Source organism: Cavenderia fasciculata (assembly GCF_000203815.1).
Source record: "Cavenderia fasciculata unplaced genomic scaffold Scf_EU5ZYIE01BBABR-5, whole genome shotgun sequence".
Taxonomy (NCBI): Eukaryota; Evosea; class Eumycetozoa; order Acytosteliales; family Cavenderiaceae; genus Cavenderia; species Cavenderia fasciculata.
The window spans coordinates 257,273-277,487 of record NW_004457690.1 but is presented as its reverse complement, the minus strand read 5'-3'; the positions used below and the strand labels follow the sequence as shown (position 1 = coordinate 277,487).

At 38.5% G+C, this 20,215-nt stretch overlaps 5 protein-coding genes and 4 non-coding genes across 9 annotated transcripts; 7 read left to right on the top strand and 2 right to left on the bottom strand.

Moving 5' to 3' along the window:
* Positions 1 to 204: 204 nt before the first annotated feature.
* Positions 205 to 1,070, top strand: gloB1 (hydroxyacylglutathione hydrolase; the record flags this gene model as incomplete). Its single annotated transcript, XM_004354873.1, has 2 exons — positions 205 to 548; positions 638 to 1,070. 2 exons carry the CDS (start codon positions 205 to 207, stop codon positions 1,068 to 1,070), a joined length of 777 nt encoding a protein of 258 aa, XP_004354925.1.
* Positions 1,071 to 1,147: 77 nt separating this feature from the next.
* On the top strand, positions 1,148 to 2,488 carry DFA_09068 (uncharacterized protein; the record flags this gene model as incomplete). The annotated part of the gene is made up of 2 exons (XM_004354872.1): positions 1,148 to 1,584; positions 1,654 to 2,488. The coding sequence occupies 2 exons, from the start codon at positions 1,148 to 1,150 to the stop codon at positions 2,486 to 2,488; spliced, it is 1,272 nt and encodes a 423-aa protein (XP_004354924.1).
* A 470-nt stretch (positions 2,489 to 2,958) lies between these two features.
* On the bottom strand, positions 2,959 to 3,108 carry DFA_09067 (uncharacterized protein; the record flags this gene model as incomplete). The annotated part of the gene is made up of 1 exon (XM_004354871.1): positions 2,959 to 3,108. One exon carries the CDS (start codon positions 3,106 to 3,108, stop codon positions 2,959 to 2,961), a length of 150 nt encoding a protein of 49 aa, XP_004354923.1.
* Positions 3,109 to 3,206: 98 nt separating this feature from the next.
* Positions 3,207 to 3,279, top strand: DFA_09066. The gene has a single exon. It is a non-coding gene; the product is annotated as a tRNA-Ala (tRNA).
* A 479-nt stretch (positions 3,280 to 3,758) lies between these two features.
* DFA_09065 (uncharacterized protein) lies at positions 3,759 to 4,539 on the top strand (the record flags this gene model as incomplete). The annotated part of the gene is made up of 4 exons (XM_004354870.1): positions 3,759 to 3,917; positions 3,947 to 4,080; positions 4,156 to 4,284; positions 4,326 to 4,539. The coding sequence occupies 4 exons, from the start codon at positions 3,759 to 3,761 to the stop codon at positions 4,537 to 4,539; spliced, it is 636 nt and encodes a 211-aa protein (XP_004354922.1).
* A 1,478-nt stretch (positions 4,540 to 6,017) lies between these two features.
* On the top strand, positions 6,018 to 6,191 carry DFA_09064 (uncharacterized protein; the record flags this gene model as incomplete). The annotated part of the gene is made up of 1 exon (XM_004354869.1): positions 6,018 to 6,191. One exon carries the CDS (start codon positions 6,018 to 6,020, stop codon positions 6,189 to 6,191), a length of 174 nt encoding a protein of 57 aa, XP_004354921.1.
* An 859-nt stretch (positions 6,192 to 7,050) lies between these two features.
* DFA_09063 lies at positions 7,051 to 7,122 on the top strand. The gene has a single exon. It is a non-coding gene; the product is annotated as a tRNA-Glu (tRNA).
* An 8,949-nt stretch (positions 7,123 to 16,071) lies between these two features.
* On the bottom strand, positions 16,072 to 16,153 carry DFA_09061. Its single transcript has one exon. It is a non-coding gene; the product is annotated as a tRNA-Leu (tRNA).
* Positions 16,154 to 19,733: 3,580 nt separating this feature from the next.
* DFA_09059 lies at positions 19,734 to 19,807 on the top strand. Its single transcript has one exon. It is a non-coding gene; the product is annotated as a tRNA-Val (tRNA).
* The last annotated feature ends 408 nt before the right edge of the window (positions 19,808 to 20,215 follow it).

The following is a 20,215-nucleotide window of genomic DNA, read 5'->3' as shown; positions in this document are numbered from 1 at the left end:
AAGAAGAAGAAGAACTTCTATTGTGTTGTAGAGTGTTGTAATAAAAATATATAAAAAAAAAAAAAGATTTATAATAATTGTTGTTCCGAAACCCCGAACTCTCAAATGTAAATAGAAAATTGGGATATTCAATTTGAGTGTCCCGAGATGATCAAAAGATTAATATCTTCATCTTCATCTTTTGCTTTAAATATAAAAAGAAGAATGAAAGTAATAGTAGTACCAATATTATCAGATAATTATAGTTATTTACTGGTTGATGAAACAACTAATAAAGCAGCAGCCATTGATTGTGCAGAACCAAACAAAGTAGTTGAAGCTGCAAAACAGCACAATGTAGAGATTACAAGTATTCTATCAACTCATCATCATTGGGATCATGCAGGTGGTAACAAACAAATGAAAGAGTTACTCAATAATCATAGTCTACCTGTTATCGGTGGTGATGATCGTATTGAATCAATCACCCAAAAAGTAAATAATAATGAAACAATTAAAGTTGGTGCTTTAAATGTTAAAGTTTTTTCTTCTCCTGCTCATACTACTGGGTAAAGTAAACAAAGAAAGAAAGAAAGAAAAGAAAGAAAGAAAGAAAAGAAAAAAGATAATTTGATCTAATTCTATATCTTTTTTTAAGACATGTATTATATTATGTTGAAGATGAAAAAGAAAGGAATCTATTTACAGGAGATACATTATTTATTGGAGGATGTGGTAGGTTATTTGAAGGTGATCCAACACAAATGTATGATGCATTGTATAGAGTGATTGGTCAATTACCAGAAGATACAAAACTTTGGGTTGGACATGAATATACAGTTAATAATCTATTGTTTGCTAAATCATTGGAACCAGACAACCAAGATATCAATCAAATGTTGGAATGGTCAAAACAACAACGTACCAACAATCTACCAACTATTCCCTCTACCATTGCCAAAGAAAGAACCTTTAATCCATTTATGAGAGTTCATTTAAATGGTATTTTTAATGGTATTGATTATAGTAGTAGTAGTCCTCAACAAATTCTTGGTCAAATTAGAAAATTAAAAGATAATTTTAAAATTTAAAAAAAATGAATAAAATTAAAAAAAAAAAAATGACAATAGGAGAGACGATCATTTTTTTTTATTATTCATTCATAATAATGTCTTTTAATACTCAACCAACAGAGAATGAAAGATTAGAACAAATATCAAAATCAAAATGTCAATATTGGATTATAAATAAACGTAAAAATAGATCATTCTTTTGTAAATTACAATTGTCAAATGATAAAGATAAAGATGATAAAGATCAATCAATCTATTGTAAACATCATCAAAAAGAATTATCAAATAACAATAATGATCAAAAAGAAAAGAAAAAGAAGAAAGAGATAATAATCAATCAACAACAACAACAATATTATAAAGAAAATATAAATGGAAATTTACCAATATTTAATACAATACCATTATCAAACATTTCAACAATTGAATTGAATGAAATTTCTATTAAATTGGATAATATATTTAATCAATTATTTCCAAATGGTATTGAAACCTATATTCATCAACACTCTTCATTTAATCAAATTTCAAAGTATGTAAAAAAAAAGGATCTTTAATCCTTTTTCTTTCTTTTTTTTATTAATTTTTTTATTATTTTTAGAATTGAATCAATATCAAAATTAAAACATTTAAAACAAGAATCTTGTATTTTATCAATTATTGAAAGAGAAGGATTATTAAAAAAGGATTCAATTTTTTTGGAATTTGGTGCTGGTAGTGGTAAATTGGGATATCATGTATTTAGTGCGTTGGAAAAGGAATCTGGTCATATCATGATTGATCGTCAAAAGTTTAAATCATTAAAATCAAAAGATTTGGCAATCAAGAATGAAAAATCTTGTACATACTTTGAAAGATGTTTGATTGATATTAGACATTTTGATTTAAAATCAATTCCCATTTTATCAAACAATACGCAAAATTATACTATTATTAGTAAACATTTATGCGGATGTGCAACAGATTTTACTTTAAAATGTATCTATAATACAAAAAAGGAAAGAGATTTGGATGGATTCAAAGGTATTGCAATTGCTACTTGTTGTCATCATCTTTGTACTTGGGATTCTTATATCAATCAATCATTTATTAAAGATGTTATTGGTTTATCGGAACAAGAATTTAATACTTTGGTATCAATTACTAGTTGGGCTACTTTAAATAAGAAGAAGAAGAAGGAGGAGGAGGAGGAGGAGGAAGAGGAAGAGAAAATGAAAGAAAATATGGAAAATGTGGTGACCACCACCAAGATTGATGGAGTAAATTATGATTTGGTCTTTTCAAAAGAGAGAAAAGAGGAATTGGGTTACAAGGCAAAAAGAATATTGGATCATGGTAGATTATTGTTTATTAGAAATAGTTTGGGTTTGGTAAATAGTCGAGTGCAGATTTATACTGATCTTTCAAAGGAAAATTTGGTTATTAGTGGTCATTAAAAAAAAAATAAAAAGATAGTTTTAAAGAATTTCTCTCAAAATTGTTGTCGTATTGGAATAGCAGTAATTCCTTTTCTTTTAATTATGCCTTGTTGTTCAAAAGATTCAGATCGCCATGCAAGAGTCAAAGGGATAATGATCTATTATTCAAACTATAAATTTGTTGTTTAAAATTTTTTTTGGGGGCGTTTTTTTTAATGAATCTGGACTCTAGTCGTCTGACAACAGAGTAATTATGGTTTATTTGTTTTAATTTTAATTAAAATAGTTAGAGGTTCTGTTAGTATAGGGGCTTGTAATGTGGTCTTTTTTTTTTTTTAAAGTAATTCTTTTCCTGTTCTCTCCTATCGTCGGGCGGTATATTTTTTTTTTTTATATTTTAAATATGTTTGTTGTATTATTGTGTGTTGGTTTGGTTATTGTGTTATTATCATTATATACTATAGTTGTTATTATTGTTACTATCTATCCTATCTATAGTTTAGATGTTGGCATCGTCGATTGGTTGCTTGTCCAAAGCAGCATAGTATTCTTCTCTTTCTCTTTGGATCTTGACCTGGGATGACACCAATATTCTTTAAGATTTGTGTCTTAATGAAACCTGGGAGAAAGAGTGGCATTTCTTATTTCTTTTTAATAATTTAACAGAGTTATCTAATAATACTTCACCAGGCGGTATAAATACCGCAAAATCATTTTTCATCTCATCCAAATAATCGGGCTTGTAGCTCAGATGGTAGAGCGCTCGCTTAGCATGCGAGAGGTAAAGGGATCGATACCCTTCTAGTCCACACTTTTTTTGGCGTGATTCAGATACATTCAGATCTTTTTGTTGTATTCTGGTTCTACTCGTCGTTGGCTATCGAATGAACTAGGTTTGATTGGTTTCCAACAAAACTGGATCACTAAAACATTGATTTTAAAAAATCCGTTCCAGTTTTTTCTTTTTTTTTTGCCTGCTCGTCAGGTCCACAATTTTTTGGCGTGTTTCCGATACATTCAAATCTTTTTGTTGTATTCTGGTTCAACTAGAAGGCGTTGGCTATCGAATGAACTAGGTTTGATGCACGATCACCAGGTCTTTTTACAATTCTTTTCTTTTCTTTTTTTTTAGTTTTTTTTTTTTTATTTTGACCCCCTCATCTTTCGATCATCATTGTTTATTCAACATGCATCACCACAGTTGCCAAGATATCATCCTCCGAGTTTACTTTAACATTATGTCAGCCAATACAACCCCGAGGGTTCTTGATCGGAAGACTATGATAGAATGTTGCAAAAGTTTCAAGATCTCAAGGAGATTATCTCAAGTCAAGAAGGTATCAGGATCAAACAAGAGATAAATGGGTCAGTCCCATCTTCTTTTTGGATATATATGGTCACCACTGCACTCTATCATCAGAGCCAAACACCATTGTCTGCCAAGACTGTCAGGCAACTCAAAAGATTTGGAATCAGTTACAAATCAATCCACTTGATCCAAACTATGAAATGATCAAGAGTGACCTTTTCAAATCAATGTCACCAATGTATCATCCACTTGTCATTGGTAGTACCGAAACTTCAATTCAACCAATTCACATCCCATCAAAGTATGTATAAAAACAAAACAAAAACAAAAATAATTAATATAAACCAATGTTTAATATATATATTTTTTTTTATAGTATTAAATCAAAGTTTAATGTTGCACCAAACACATTTGTCAATTTATATGGCAAGCTTCCTCACCTATTATGTGAAAAAGGTCACCGATTCATCTACCAACCAGAACATGTGATCCAATGTTGTAAAGTGTGTGAACCGGGCAACAAAAGATATGAATCATTGGCTCTAGAGGCAGTACTCATAGCCCCGTATCTACAGATTTTGTTCAGTTTGTAGAACTTGGCCTGTCTAGATGGAGTGACTCCACCTCACGTCTCTACCTCGTGGAAATGGACGAGACCCAATGTATTGTTTTCATGTTGTTCTCATTGCTCGGTTGTGTTGGGGGGTCCAGACGAGGACATCAATATAATAGTCAAGCACTTGCTAATTCGTCAACTTAAAAGCCATACGTATACATTTTCGACATTGGTGTATAGTATTGTCGGTCAAAACAATCTCAATATTGCGTACACCATGATTGATCACCTCGAGACCGACTCTGATGAAAGTTTAAACTTTCAAAGGTCATTGACATCATGAACTACTTTAATGAAATGGCCGAAATAGATGATCAAGAAATGTCTCAAAAGAAAAGATTATCAATAAATTATTAAATTAAAAAACTAAACAATGAATATATAAATTGAATTAATTCAATTCAGACTATCATGATAAATCGTGACCAGTATACATGTTGTTTACCAGCAACAGAGAAATCTCTAGTCTTTCAACCAAGATGTCATCTTCATGGATTTAAATCTTTTTGCTATATTCTGGTTCTACTCTTCGTTGGCTATGAGAGAAACCAGTTTGGCCGATTTCCTACAAAACTGTATCACTAAAAACATTTAAAAATAAATTTATTTTATTTCCTTTTCTGTTTTTTTTTTTGTAATCACCCTTTCTTTTTTTTTTACAAAACCTAGATATGATACAAGTTTTATTGATTCGATGCAAATCCTTACAACAAATACTGGAAACCAAAACCCATATAAAAGCATTATTTCTCAAATTAAACACAAAAAAACAAAAAAAAAAAAGAGATTAAAAGGACACCATTCATATTAATAAACATTATATAAACATGAACAAGACAAACAGTAATAATAATAATTGAAATATCAAAATATTCAGCACATAGACAACAAATATGATAGATCGATGCATTGCTCAACACATAAAGAGATAGAGAACAACAGCTTAAATATACGATATACGATTCGTAACAACACTACAGTTGTAGTTACTACTGCTGCTCAATCATCATCATCTCATTATTATTATCATGGATGACAATTGATTTGGATCGTACAATCAAAAGGAGACAAGAAAGTCAAATCACCATCACCAATGCTATACTTGCACATTGCATCACACACACATACAAGACCTACACAAGAGATGATCAGTTGAAAGAGTTTTGTATCAAGATCAATGGATGGTAAAGGAAATAGTTGTATGTATAGTCAAACTTGATCATTATTATTTTTTCATTGTTGTTGTAAAAAGAGTACAATATATCTAACATTCTAGCTTTCTCACTGTTCTATTATCATATAAAGTTAAAAAAGTTTATTAGTTATCAAATCAAATACTTGGGATCAGTATTTCCAATCATCAAAGATCAACAAGATTATCATTACAATCGTGTGCATTAGAGTAACTCTCCCTCATCCAATCAACTCTTGTTATGAGATTATCTCACTCTTGTCCCGTTGAAAATATATCCATCAACTGTCGAGGCCTCAACCATCAAATCATTGGTTGATTTGACAACACCATTTCTTTATCGATCAGTTTCAATTGGCCAATCAGTGTTGATCTCTCCAGATTACAACTTTGCATATCTCAAAAAAGTTAATCTTCTTCTCTCCAACAGATGTTATTACAAAAGAATATTCAAATCAACACATCACCATCATCATCATCATCATCATCATCATCATCATCATCATCATCATCATCATCATCATCATCATCATCATCATCATCATCATCATTAGACTATTCGATGATACCAAAATCAATAGTGCACAAAATAATTGGAAATTAAGAGAGCGTTGGGTTGCCATTGGACATGATATTTTTGGCGATGAATAACCAACAACAACAACAACAAAATGAAGAATAATTGTCCAATTCCAATCATTTGATTTGAAAAGTAGTAATCGATCTAAATTTCAATTGACACTTATCAACAAAGATATATCATAGTATATTGGTTGTTTTTGTCTCTCTCGGGTAGCTCTACCATCTTTGGTTCTAGATATTGGTCGGCCTCTATGTGTTGAGGGGATTGATTGTTCCATTGTTTACAGTGTCGAACTGCGCAACTCTTCTCTATTGAATTGGTGACACATTGCAAATTGGCTTGGGGCAAGCAAAAACAACAATGCTTTGATCGCAAGTTGATGTCTGAGCGCGGTAGCTTGACTATGGTGCAGCGTGTTGGTGGCCTGGAGGGCGGCATATTGGAAATGTGAATGTTGTTTCCTTTTTTATCTACGATCGTTCAATATGCTTCCTGTAAGTGCCCACGTGCGAGATTGGTCAGCCTCTTTGTTGAGGGGATCAATTGGTCCCTTGTTTACAATATCGGTCTCTCCCTGCATACCGCCCAAAGCCACCTTTTCTGTAATAACGACGCCTTGATAGTATTTCCTTATACTTCTTGAAGAATCTACAGACTGACGAGGTCAACTAGCGCCGATATGACAGCAGTGGGAAAAAAAACGAAAAGCCTCATTTTCGACACATGACTTTATTTCCTCTGTGTGTAGTCAGTAACACTTTAGTCTCTCACACTGAGACCCTTGAAAATGGGAAAAGTTCGACATGTTGCCGTTGAAGTAAATTGGGGCCACACGCCTATAAATAGGCGAAAATCCCCATTTTAGACACATCACTTTCCATCCTCTGTGGTGTAGTCGGTAACACTTTAGTCTCTCACACTGACACCCCGGGTTCGATTCCCGGCAGGGGAGTTCCTTTTTGGCATGGTTCCTTTTTGGCATGGTTCCTTTTTGGCATGGTTCCTTTTTGGCATGGTTCCTTTTTGGCATGGTTCCTTTTTGGCATGGTTCCTTTTTGGCATGGTTCCTTTTTGGCATGGTTCCTTTTTGGCATGGTTCCTTTTTGGCATGGTAGTTGTTTTTTTTCTTGTATCTATTCAAACATACATCATTATATATTTATATAAACAAAACCACTCAACCTAGAAGCAAGAGCACAGCAACTTATTATTCGTTTCACTCATTACAGAGTAGAGACAGCCATGCAATTATTCTAGGGGTTAGAGATCGCTCACTCGCTCTAGCCCCTTCAAAAAGTCGCAGCAACTTAAGTCTGTTCCTCATCAACCATACCACTCATCGAGTACCTGGCTAATGGAGAATGGTCACTCTTTATGGCCCGACAGACCATAATAGCAATGTTGATCCTGAAAGACTGCCACCAGACCTGTCAACATCACGGATTCTATCAAGTTTAATCAAATTTAATCATGGATGCAATTAATCAGCGTAAAGACAACCAACCGAGGCGACCGTAGCGATGAAATCACTTCACTAAAATGGACAAAGGTACCCCCGACTCTACTGTAAATAGCTGGTGACCAAAGGGGCCGTATAGGAATCGGCGTAGGATTCGCTGTAGGCCAAATAACTCTTTGCCACAAAGGTTATCTCATTTCATCATTAAACTAAACAAAATAAAATTTCTAGTGGTGATCCTGGATACCCACCTTAGTAGCAAAAAAAAAAAATTTTTGGCGTGGCCTCTTTTTGGCATGGTTCCTTTTTTGAACAGATTCATGCATGTTTGATCTAAAAACTTACCCATCCTTTTCCAATGGCCCAATGGTCATCACCCCCCAATTATTTTAATTATTTGATATCCAAAATTATATTACCCAAACATCCCTTTTTAAAATTGTAATTAACATCAATTAAAAGAACCAATCATCTATTAATTAACAATTTAATCAACCAAAAAGGATTATTGGTTACATTAAATATCTTTCAAGATACTACTTTAAGTTCAAAGCATACCAAATCAAAATGACACTGATTAGGCAGAAAACAAAAAATCGTAACTTTACACAATACAAACAAAAAGAGATAATATAATACAATAATTGTATAAAATTTAAGGTTCAAATTTTCGATTTGGATATATTTTTAGATCACAGCACCTATAAATTGAAAAAAATAAAAGGATAATTTTATTAATATTAATTTAAAACATGAATTATTTGTCACTCCAACACTTTGATAAAAAATCCGGATTGTAACTACTATATAACTATGTGATATCTATATAAAGGTCCCAAAATAAATATTTGGACACCCACCTCTAAAAAATCTTTAGTTGTACTTTTTAAAGAATTTATTATTTTAAAAAATCTATTTTAATGTGGGGAGATATATACAAGAGTCTAGTACCTAATTGCAAAGAATTGGAAAATTGGATCAAAAAATAAAAATAAAAAAAAATATTATTTGTACCTTGGTGGGTCCAAATATTTAGTTGATGATCAAAAAAAATTGATAAAGTAGGAGGGGTTAGGATGGATCTAGTACTTTGTGTAACCCCCTTTGGCCTTGATGACTGCACTAATTCTATCTGGAAGCGATTCGTAGTACGACTGAATGGTGGATGGAATGTTGTACCAAATTTTGTGTATGGCTTCGAACAAATCTTGCTTTGGATTATCATAGAGTGAAAGTGCTACACGGTCTTTTGTGTAGTTCCACAAGTTCTCTATAATATTGAGATCTGGTGAATATGGAGGCAAACTAACAAAATCCAAGTCGTGATCTTCGATGTATTCTTGAGTCACTTTAGCAGTATGACATGAACAATTGTCATGTATGAAATAACAATCCTCTTTCTCGAGGCCATAATCATCCAAGGTATCTATGAGATCATGCTCTAGTATCTTGCAGTATAGGTCCGAGTCCAAGCCATGATCAAGTTTTGAAATATATCCCGGTCCATCCCAAAATATACAGGACCAAACCTGACACTGTGCACCACCCCCAGGATATTTTTCTTGAACCCTGTCCTTTTCAAGATTTGATGTACTCGCACTCCAAGTATATCTGTTGTGGTTGTTGTCGTATTGTTGGAATTTTGATTCATCTAAAAATCCACACCTGGCCCAATCATCGACTGTCCATCCAATATGTTTTGTTGCATAGGCTAGACGTTTTTTCTTTGTAGATTTTGATAATGGAGTTTTCTCTTTTTTCTTTATATATACAATACCTTCCTCTTTCAAAATAGAAGATATCCGCGTCAATGAAATGGTTCCATCATGATTATTGTTGAACCATTTTTTCAAGTTTCCCAGTGATCTCTCGTGACCACCCAAGATTCTTCTTCTGATGGAACGTCTGGTTCTGTCATCAACTTCTTCGGTCTACCAGATCTGTGTCTATCCTCTAGAGAATGAGTTTCCTCAAGTCGATTGATTGTGTTGGCTACTGTTGTTGGAGATATTTTAAGAATATGTGCAATTGATCGATTGCTCTCTTTGAGACTGTGTCTCACTCTAATCTCTTCTCTTATTGTGTTGGTAAGTTTCATAACTTGTACTACTTCTGAAATATATATACTACATCTGTTGACAGTATATCTTTATAGTAAAAAAGTTTGAATGAATTATCTTCAAAAAAATATTTGGACACCACCCCCTGAGTTTTCAAATAAATAAAAAATCTAAAAATATTCTAATTATATCCAAAGTTGATAAGCACCAAAATAAGGTTGAGCGCCAGATCAAATCAATTCAATTATAAAATAAATAAAATATTTTATTGTATCTCTAAAAAAATAGGGGTGTCCAAATATTTATTTTGGGATTTATTGAATATGTTTGGGTTTAAATACTCGTTTACTAAACTATGCTCTATCTTGTCGAGGGCCCTACGATATAGATAGTAATAGGATAGTAATAATCAAGATCTTATATAAACTATGGTTAGTCTTATAGATTGTATAGTGTTATATAAAATGTAATAACCTTTATTATTTAGTTACCTTATATAAACTATGGTTAGTCTTATAGATTGTATAGTGTTATATAAAATGTAATAATAATGAATGATGAGAGCTGTTGCTCGTTTGTAGGTGCGTGAGAATTGGGATTTTGTAAAAAAGGTCCATTCTCATTACACTCGGATCATCGTGAGTGTAATATTGTGTATGGTGTATATAATATCTACTGCTAATAATGACAATGATGATAAACAAGATAACTAGATAACTGACAAGATACAATAAACTAGACTGAACAAGACTCTACACGATAGATATACAATTATAACTAGCTACACGAATTGGGGAAACAAGAATGATCCACCAAGCTCGTCGCGACTTCTATTTATTTGTGTTTTTCATATTTTATGTATTTTCGGAATGCAGGGTGAACCTTGTTCTCTGACACTCTCGCAGTGACACCAAAGGCATGCAGCGTACCACGCCTTCCTTCATTCCTTCTTATATTATTATCTACTTTAAAGTCCTTCCCCGAAGCTGGAGTATTGGCTAGCGAGGGAGAGTGAGCCTTGGCCGTGATGGATGGGGCAGGAGAAGGTGGTTTAGCAGTGGCGGAAGGAGAGACTGGTTTTTGGAGAATTCTCCGGAGCAGGATGGATGGTGGCAATGGTTTGGAAAGAACGGGGTTGGGTGTGGCGTCTGGAGCCTCGGTGATGACTGGAGATTGTGTAGTATTGAATACAGAGGGAACAAGGTTAACCGTGACGTTGGAGTCGGAAGAGTCGACGTGACCATTCGGTGTAGAGTTAAGGTTTAAAGTGGTGTCGTTTGAAAGTATGTCGGTTGTAGAGTCGTCGGTTGGACTCTTCTTGTTGGTGCTGTTGTGCATCGCATGCTCAGGGTTTAGCTGTTCAAACTCGTCGAGTATGTGTGTCGGTATTTGATCTCTAGTAGACCAGCGGTTGTTGTAGTTGTCGAGACCGGTCCACTTTACGAGATATTGTGGTTTGTTGTAATGCAACCTGAAATCGACAATGGCCTCTATGAGATGTTCCTCGATGAGACCAGAGGTAGGGATGGATACTTGATACGTGGTGTCGCTGAAACGGGATGAGTGGTGGAACGGTTTCAACAAAGAGGAATGGAAAACAGGGTGGATGGCCATAGTATCGGGCAACTCGAGCTTGTACGCTGACTTCTCATCGTTGTGGTTGGTTATGACACTGATAATCTTGAATGGACCTATCCACTTGTTGTACCATTTCCAACTGTGTCGACGCGAGTCGGCGGCAAGAGTGATATTCTTTCTGTTTAGTAGAACCATATCACCGACGTTGAGAGACTCTTGAACTTTACCACGGTCATGGTATTCCTTTTGGCTGGATTGGGCTTCGGCGAGACATTGAGTGGCATGTCTCCAAGACATGATACGGTTATCGATAAAGTCGTTGACGGCTGGTGTGTCAGAGTCGATGTCACTAGAAGAAAGTAAGCGAAGGGGGTTAATAAGCTCAAAACCATGAATGAGGTGGGCAGGGGAATGGTTGGAAGAGGAGTGGATGGTGGTATTGTATGTAAAAGCAAGAGTAGGTAACAATTCTACCCAATTGTCCATCTTGTAGTTGACGTGTGATCTCATCATTTCATTCGTCACCCGATTCATCCTCTCTGACTGCCCGTCAGTTTGAGGGTGAAAGGAGGACGAGAATGATAGTTTGGAACCAAGTAGTTTAAATAGAGCTTCCCAAAAGTTGGAAGTAAATTTAGCATCCCTGTCAGATACTATATTCAAAGGCAGACCATAGCGAAGATAGAATTGGTCGTAGAATAATACGGCGGTATCTTCTGCCGTTGCGTTGACGAAAGTAGGGATGTAGACTACGAATTTAGAGAACTTGTCAACAATTGTCAGTAATGCATTATGGCCGGTGCCTCTTGCTGGTGGGAGATCTACCATGAAGTCAAGTGTGACAGTGTGGAAAGGGCGATGTGGGATTGGCAGAGGGTGAAGTTTGCCCAACGCACCACTCGTCGGCGACTTGTTGCGCTGGCAAGACTGACAGGCAATCACGTACTCCTTGCAGTCCTCGTAGATACCACGCCAGTAAACCGACTGAGAGAGGTGCCAATAAGTCTTGTCGACGCCGAGGTGACCAGTATTGTGAGCCGCTTGAATGATATCTTTTCTCAGATCCGGGTCGTTTGGAATGCACAACCTGCGATGATCGTTACCTGTGAAATAAACTAATTTGTTTGTAGAAACATGAAAATGGAGACGGCTTTTGCCATTAATAATATCTGAATAAAATAAATCTGATTTGTATCCTTTCTTGATACGATCGTTAAAGTGTGGATCAACTATCGGTGATGATATCGCCTCTTTGTAGTCGGGGCGACGCGAGAGAGCATCCGCCACAACATTGAGCTTACCAGGCTTATGCTTGAATGTATATCTAAACTCACCTATGAACCGGGCCCAACGACCAACCTTGTCATCGGTACCAACAGCATCTTCAATTCGACTGATAGCAGTGTGATCAGAGAAAAGGATAAAGTCCTTGCCCACAAGGTAATGGCGCCACTTTTTGAATGAGTGGTATACCGCCAAAGCCTCCTTGTCACGCGTGGACATACCTCTCTCTGCTTTAGTCATTTTGCGCGATTCAAACGCTACAGGTCTACCATCTTGTTCGAGGACAGCACCGATCCCAAAGTCAGACGCATCAGTGGTGACGGTGAACGGGCCGTCCATATCTGGAATGAAGAGGGACGTGCACTCACAAAGCAACGACTTGATCTTGCCAAACGCGGCTGACAGCGAGTCGCTCCATGATAACGTCTTTTTCGTGGTGGCATCGTACAACGGGGCCGCGTGGTCGGCAAAGTGGTCGATAAAATTACGGTAGTAATTACACAACCCGAGGAAGCTTTGTAGTTCTGTGACGGTAGACGGTGTCGGCCAGTCCTTGACCGCGGCAAGTTTATCTGCAAGGGGACGGATGTACCCAGGAGTGATAAGGTGACCGAGGAACTCTACCTCCTTCACTAGAAACGATGACTTTGCTTTGTTGGCGAACAATTTGTTAGAACGTAGTCGGTCGAGAACTTGCTTGATGTGTTCGTAGTGGTCGTTTTCATTCTCTGAGAAGATAAGAATATCGTCGATATAAATAATTACAAAAGTGTCGAGAATGTCAGCGAATGCCGCGTTGATGGCACGAACAAAGGCGGACGGAGCATTACGTAGCCCGAAAGGAATGACAGTGTACTCGTAGTGACCAGACGGAGTACTAAATGCTGTTTTGTGGGTATGCTCATCCTTAATACGAATCTGATTGAAGCCGTCCTTTAGGTCGATCTTTGAAAAGATCTTGGCCTTTGCGATCTTCTCGATCAGTTGGTCGATTCTTGGTAACGGGAAACGGTCGGCCACCGTCTGCTTGTTTAGCGCGCGGAAATCCACGCACATACGGAGAGTGCCGTCCTTCTTTCGAACAAAGAGGACAGCCGAGTTGTACGGGCTCTTGCTCGGGGCGATCCGACCAGATGCGAGACCCTTCTCGACAGTGGTGAACATGACGTTATTCTCTTCCGATGAGAGGTGATTATTGCGGCGATAGACTGGCTTGGCACCATCCACCTCGACGATCTCCATGTCGTGCAAGCGGTGGTCAGCGAGGTAGTTTGGTAAAGCGTCTACCAAAACGTCTTGGTAGTCGGCGAGGAGTTTGGCGAACCGAGGGGTTGCCGACGAGACGCTGGCGACGTGGGCCAGGCCAGAGTTGGAAGAAGGGGAGGGATACAGTTTGACGATAAAGAATTCATCGACATCGTCGTCCACAAAGAGGCGTTGAATGGCCGAGACCGACAATTCGGGAATGACGGATTGGACGACGACATGAATGGGGGGTGGAACGGGTGGTGCGAGTGGCGACGAGGGGATGATAGGCGAGGTAACAGGTGGTGTGACAGACAAGACAATAGGCGGAATAACAGTTGAAACAATGGGCGGTGAAACAGGAGAAACAATAGATGGTGCAATAGGTGAAGCGGGTGGAGAGATAGAAGGAGTAACATGTATAGATGGTGCAACAGGTGAAACGGGTGGAGGGATAGAAGGAGTAACATGTGCAGAGGGTGAAGTGGTGGTGTGAACAATAGGGTGGTCAAGTAAGGTAACCGATATAGGGCGAGATCCAGCCTGGGCGCAAGTGACAGGTGGCACCGGTACAGCGAGGGTGGCGACCGTGGCCGGGTCCTTGAAAGACAAAGTGCCAGCCGTCCAATCGATAGATGGATTGGTGGCCAGCAACCACGGCATGCCCAGTATAATCTTGTGTGGTGATTCCAAGATCAGAAAGGGCATGTTGACGCTACGTCCCATTACGCTAATGTCCAACGAGATGGAACCGTTGACATGGGTGTGGGAGCCATCAGCTAGCATGATGGGAATGAGTGACTTGGAATATGGAATGTTGTAGAGGCCTAAAATAGATGGGGAAATGACATTGACAGCTGCTCCGCTGTCAATGAGAGAGGGTGAATCAAATAATGAAAAGGATGTATCGACGTACATACATTTTATTGATCGAGAGATCGTCCCAACAAAGGGAGCAGGGGACGACACTAGTTTAAATTCGATGGGTTCTTTTTCTTTGACTTACGAGGGCAATCGATTGCAGTGTGCTTGTCAGACGAGCGGCAGAAGAAGCACAGTCGATGTGTCTTACAATAATCGTGGATGGCTGGAGTCATGGGGCCAGACAACGAGATGGCCGAGATGTCCATGGGAACGACCGTGGAAGGTGGGGCGACATTCTGACCGTAGTGGTGTTGGTCAGAGGCGATGCGGCAACAAACGGAGATGGTGTCGTCAAAGGTTTTTGGGCGGAACTCACCACCGAGCAAATTGAAAATAGACCTGACACCAGTCGAGAGACCATGGAGGTACCGGTCGATACGGTCGTCCTCCGACATGGATGGGCAGTTCGAAACTAGTTCTACAAACGTGCTAGTGTACTCTTGTATGCTGAGTTTATCTTGAGATAATTTCCATAGCTTGGCACGCGCCACATCGGCGGCGTTGACTGGGGAGAATCTGTTCTTGAGAGCCGACTTGAACGCATCCCAAGAATTTATGGATGCCTCGACTGAGATGAACCAAGACGAGGCAGGGCCTGTCAAGAAAGATCTGGCGAACGGGATCCTCTCGTCGTTCGGCGTTTTGTAATAGTTGAACTGGTTTTCGACGGCAGCGATCCATTGGCGCATGGAAGAGGCATCACCGTTGAACGGAGGAGGAGCACCTAATTTGAGACGCTTACCAGGAACAGGCGCTGGTGCTATAACCGGTGAAGGTGCTGAGGCTTGGGCAACGAGACGGTTAATAACAGCGTGTAGCTCATCGAACTTAGCTTGTTGTGTTGCACTCATGACCGACTGTAGTGCAACAAACTCCTTTTGGAGTGACTCTTTCTGTTCTGCTGAGAAACCTGACATGACAATGACAACAATAAACAACTATATATAAAAAGGAAACGATGATGTGATGAATGAACGAGCAATTGACCGATAGACAAAAGCTACCAATGTAATATTGTGTATGGTGTATATAATATCTACTGCTAATAATGACAATGATGATAAACAAGATAACTAGATAACTGACAAGATACAATAAACTAGACTGAACAAGACTCTACACGATAGATATACAATTATAACTAGCTACACGAATTGGGGAAACAAGAATGATCCACCAAGCTCGTCGCGACTTCTATTTATTTGTGTTTTTCATATTTTATGTATTTTCGGAATGCAGGGTGAACCTTGTTCTCTGACACTCTCGCAGTGACACCAAAGGCATGCAGCGTACCACGCCTTCCTTCATTCCTTCTTATATGCCAACAAACAGCTGCTGCCAACAAAAATTTTGCCAGAGGTGGGGTTCGAACCCACGAACCCGTAGGATGAGATCTTAAGTCACACTGCTTTGACCAGCTTACATACCCTGGCATGTAACTGTGCAGATTTTTTCAAAATATCGTGATTTATCACCAATTTTGCCTCTAAACTGCACAAATTGTATCGATTCTTCACTTGAATGACCAATTATTAACCAAATATATCTACAAAAGCGACTAGAATGAAAAATATTAATTTTTTTAAAAGTTTTATTCCTAAAAAAAACAAAAGATATGATTTTCAAAACTGTGTTGACTTGTTGTATTGATAATTAAACTCCACCAAGTATTTATGATTATTATTGTTTGTAATATTGATAAAAATCAGTTGAAGCTAGTTGATGATTGAGTGAAGTTATATCGTACTCTATACGTAATTCTCTGTTTCTATCAAAAACAGAATAATTCCAAACTCGGAAACCGGCGAGGGGGTATTTTTTTTTTTTTGTTTTTTAATAAAATCTTTCTCTCATCACCGCTGAAGTCAAATTGTTTATTTTTAAATGATTTAATATTGTTTGTAGTAGTTGTTAGATAGTGGGTAGTTTTAGTTAGGAAGGAGGGAATGCGATAGGGTGTAGCTAGTTTGCCCCAAATGAGAGAGAATTTACTAAAGTTTGCGATCAGTTCGAGATTAGTGACCGACCAATCAGGTTGACATTTAGCTAGAATCGACTTGCAGTTTTGGATTAGTTTCATATATTCGAGATAGATTATAGTTTTGAATCGTTTGGTAACGATTGCTACTTTGTTTGGGTCGAGAGAGTAGTCGCGATCGTCGTCGTCAAAGTCGAATTGCACATTCAGGTGGCGGCACCATGTGCGATGAAAGAGTATAGCAACAGCATTGACATAACATCTGTGGTGTGCTCTCTGCTTGGTGAAGTTGAGAGCGTGGGCATTCCACTCCACTCTGCTGTCGGTCCAGTATTGCTAAACAGTGGAGCTCGTGGTTGGATATGATGGATACATTCAAACAAGTAGTGAATGATTGGTGCTGTGTGTGTGTATCACCATCGAATACAGTGTGGCATGCGTAGCATATTGTATCGGTGTCAGCTGGGGTACGTTTCATGATTCTGGTAAAGAAACGAAAGAGGGTGTCTCTTGCTGTCGTGCATTTGACGCTTGCCACGACGGCAAATATTTGCTCGATGTTTGTGCCAAAGAGATCCTCGATCTCTCTTGACCGACGGTCTTTTGGTTGACCTTTGGTAGTCTGGTTGCTTGGAGAGCAGATTAGATTTGCTTTAATTCGATTGGTGTATTTGGCTGGTCGGGTCCCTCCTTGGCAGGGATGCGTTTTGGTAGATAGGGTCCAAACTCGGTGAATGGTTTGTCGTGCGTGGCACGGTACAGATGTAACCATGCTTTCCAACATGTTTGGAAGTATGTGGAGCTGTTGGAGAGGGTGCCTGGACGTAGGTACTCGCCGAGTATATGGTTGGTCCACACTACTAACCTTTGCGACTCGATTGTTCTTTACCTCGTGGAGGAACCTTTCGAACATCCATGCCTTTTGGGCGCGGAATCTAGCGTTGAGGTCCCATAGGTTGAGACCACCTTGGTCGATCGATCGTATGGAGCGTTTCTTGGACATGGTTCTTTTGGTTGGTTTTGATGGGTCGTACTCACGGTCGTTGCTGAACATGAACCAATCAATAACTTTTTCCAATCTGGTGATTGCCTCGTGACTAGGTGATCCAAGGTACGTAAAATAATTTAGTTGTGACCAACCATATGTTTTGAGCAAAGCTAATTTACCTCTATAGTTATTGTTGTGTTTAGGTTTCCATCTAATCAAATCGTTGATTACCTTGTCAATACGCTCTGGAAGGTGTGGTACCAAACCAAACTGGTTAAAGTAATAGCCGAGGTATCGTTCTTTGCTTTCCTTGTCCATCAGTGGGTACAGTAGATTGGTTGGACTGCCAGGTGACATGATCACACATTTGTCAGTGTTGACTTTGGATGATGTAGCTTTGCAGAATAGCTGAATCCATTCGTCCATTAGTTTAAATTCTTGGATGTTTTTGGCAAATGTAGACGTGTCGTCGGCAAACTGGAGTAGCTTTACCCAGTTGAGGTGGTGGACACATTGTCCACTGGACAAGAGGCGGTGGCCTTCTCTGTTTGGTTCCGAAAGCTGGCGGTGGGAGCATAGAGAGAGATTGGTGGCTTTGCAGTTGTGGTATCGATTGGCAACCCTAGTATGCTTCTCGCCAATGGCTCGGCGATGAGGGCAAATAGCGTCGGTGATATTGGATCACCTTGCTTTGTGCCTCTGACGGTGTGGAATGGTTTAGACAGCGAGTCTCCTACTCGTACACGGACTGAAGAGTCTGCTAGCATGGACATAACAGCGTTGACGATCAGTGGTGGAGCACCCATCTTGGTCAAGGTTCGTTGGATTGCAAGGTGGGAGACAGAATCAAATGCCTTGGAAAAGTCGTAGAGAGTGGTGATGGCCTCTTTGTTGTCCTTGTTTGTCTCGAGTGCTTGCTTCATGACGATCAGATTGTCGTGGATCAGAAGTCCTGTAGGGGCTGATGACCTTTGGAAGGACTGCCAGTAGCCGATTGTTGATAACTTTAGAGTAAATCTTGTAATCCACGTGCAGCAGTGTGATTGTTCGGCGGTTACCGATGTCGAGAGCGTCACCTTTGCCTTTGTAGATGGTGACCAAGATTCCCTTCTTCATTGCCGTTGGGGTACCGTGATGGAGCATCTGGTTGAACAGTCGGCAGAGTCCATTAAAAAACCTTTTTTTTTTTTAAAGTAATTCTTTTCCTGTTCTCTCCTATCTGTCCATTAAAAAACCTTTTTTTTATAAGCATCTCATTTCGTGGCATCCACCTGTAGGGTGGAGCACTACTCTTTCGATTGCGAAGTTTTATTGATTGAAGTCTTTGTTTGACCAGCAATGGGAACTGAGTTTCCAAAGAAGAAACAAGTCCAATCTGTTTTTTGGGGTGCCAAATGTCTGTTCTATTTCCATCCAAGCAAAAATGGCAAGTCTTGGTGGGAGCTATTAGTTCTATTTGTTCATCAATACGACGGGAAGCTTCTTTACCTGTTGAATCGAGTGGGGGCTGAACGGTTCTGTGAGTTACGATCCATAGTTCTTTTGTCAGATTAGTGACCAGATCGTGACTGTTGGAGGGAGTGCCCAGTGTCACCATCCATATGTATGTGTGTCGAGTAATGGTTGGTGGTTGTGTCTACACCATGATTATCTTATATCGTTCTGTTGTTCGTATTGTTCTGTTGTTGATTGATGTTTTGATGGGATGTTGATGATGTTCATTTCCAATTGTAATAGTAATGTGAATACTGTTTTCAAACTGTATTGACTTGTTGTAATGATAATTAAATTCCACCTATTAATTATTATTCCTATTGTTTCGATACTGTTTTACTATTGTATTGTGTTGATTAGAGATGGAGGAAGGAGCGAGATATTTTTTTTGTTATTTTTTTTATTTTTTGTTTTTTTTCTTGTTGGTGATCTTTGATATAGGCAGTGCTTGTGCTCGCTCGCGCCCCTTATTTATAATAATGATAATGATATAAATAATTGAACAAGGGGGCACGTATTTTTTCGCTGCGAGGAACATTTTGGACATCTTAAAGTCAGGATGGTGTAGTTGGTTATCACAAAACCTTAACACGGTTTGGGTCATGGGTTCGATTCCCATTCTTGATAAGCTTTTTGATTTTTTTTTGGCTCACTATAAGAAGGAATGAAGGAAGGCGTGGTACGCTGCATGCCTTTGGTGTCACTGCGAGAGTGTCAGAGAACAAGGTTCACCCTGCATTCCGAAAATACATAAAATATGAAAAACACAAATAAATAGAAGTCGCGACGAGCTTGGTGGATCATTCTTGTTTCCCCAATTCGTGTAGCTAGTTATAATTGTATATCTATCGTGTAGAGTCTTGTTCAGTCTAGTTTATTGTATCTTGTCAGTTATCTAGTTATCTTGTTTATCATCATTGTCATTATTAGCAGTAGATATTATATACACCATACACAATATTACATTGGTAGCTTTTGTCTATCGGTCAATTGCTCGTTCATTCATCACATCATCGTTTCCTTTTTATATATAGT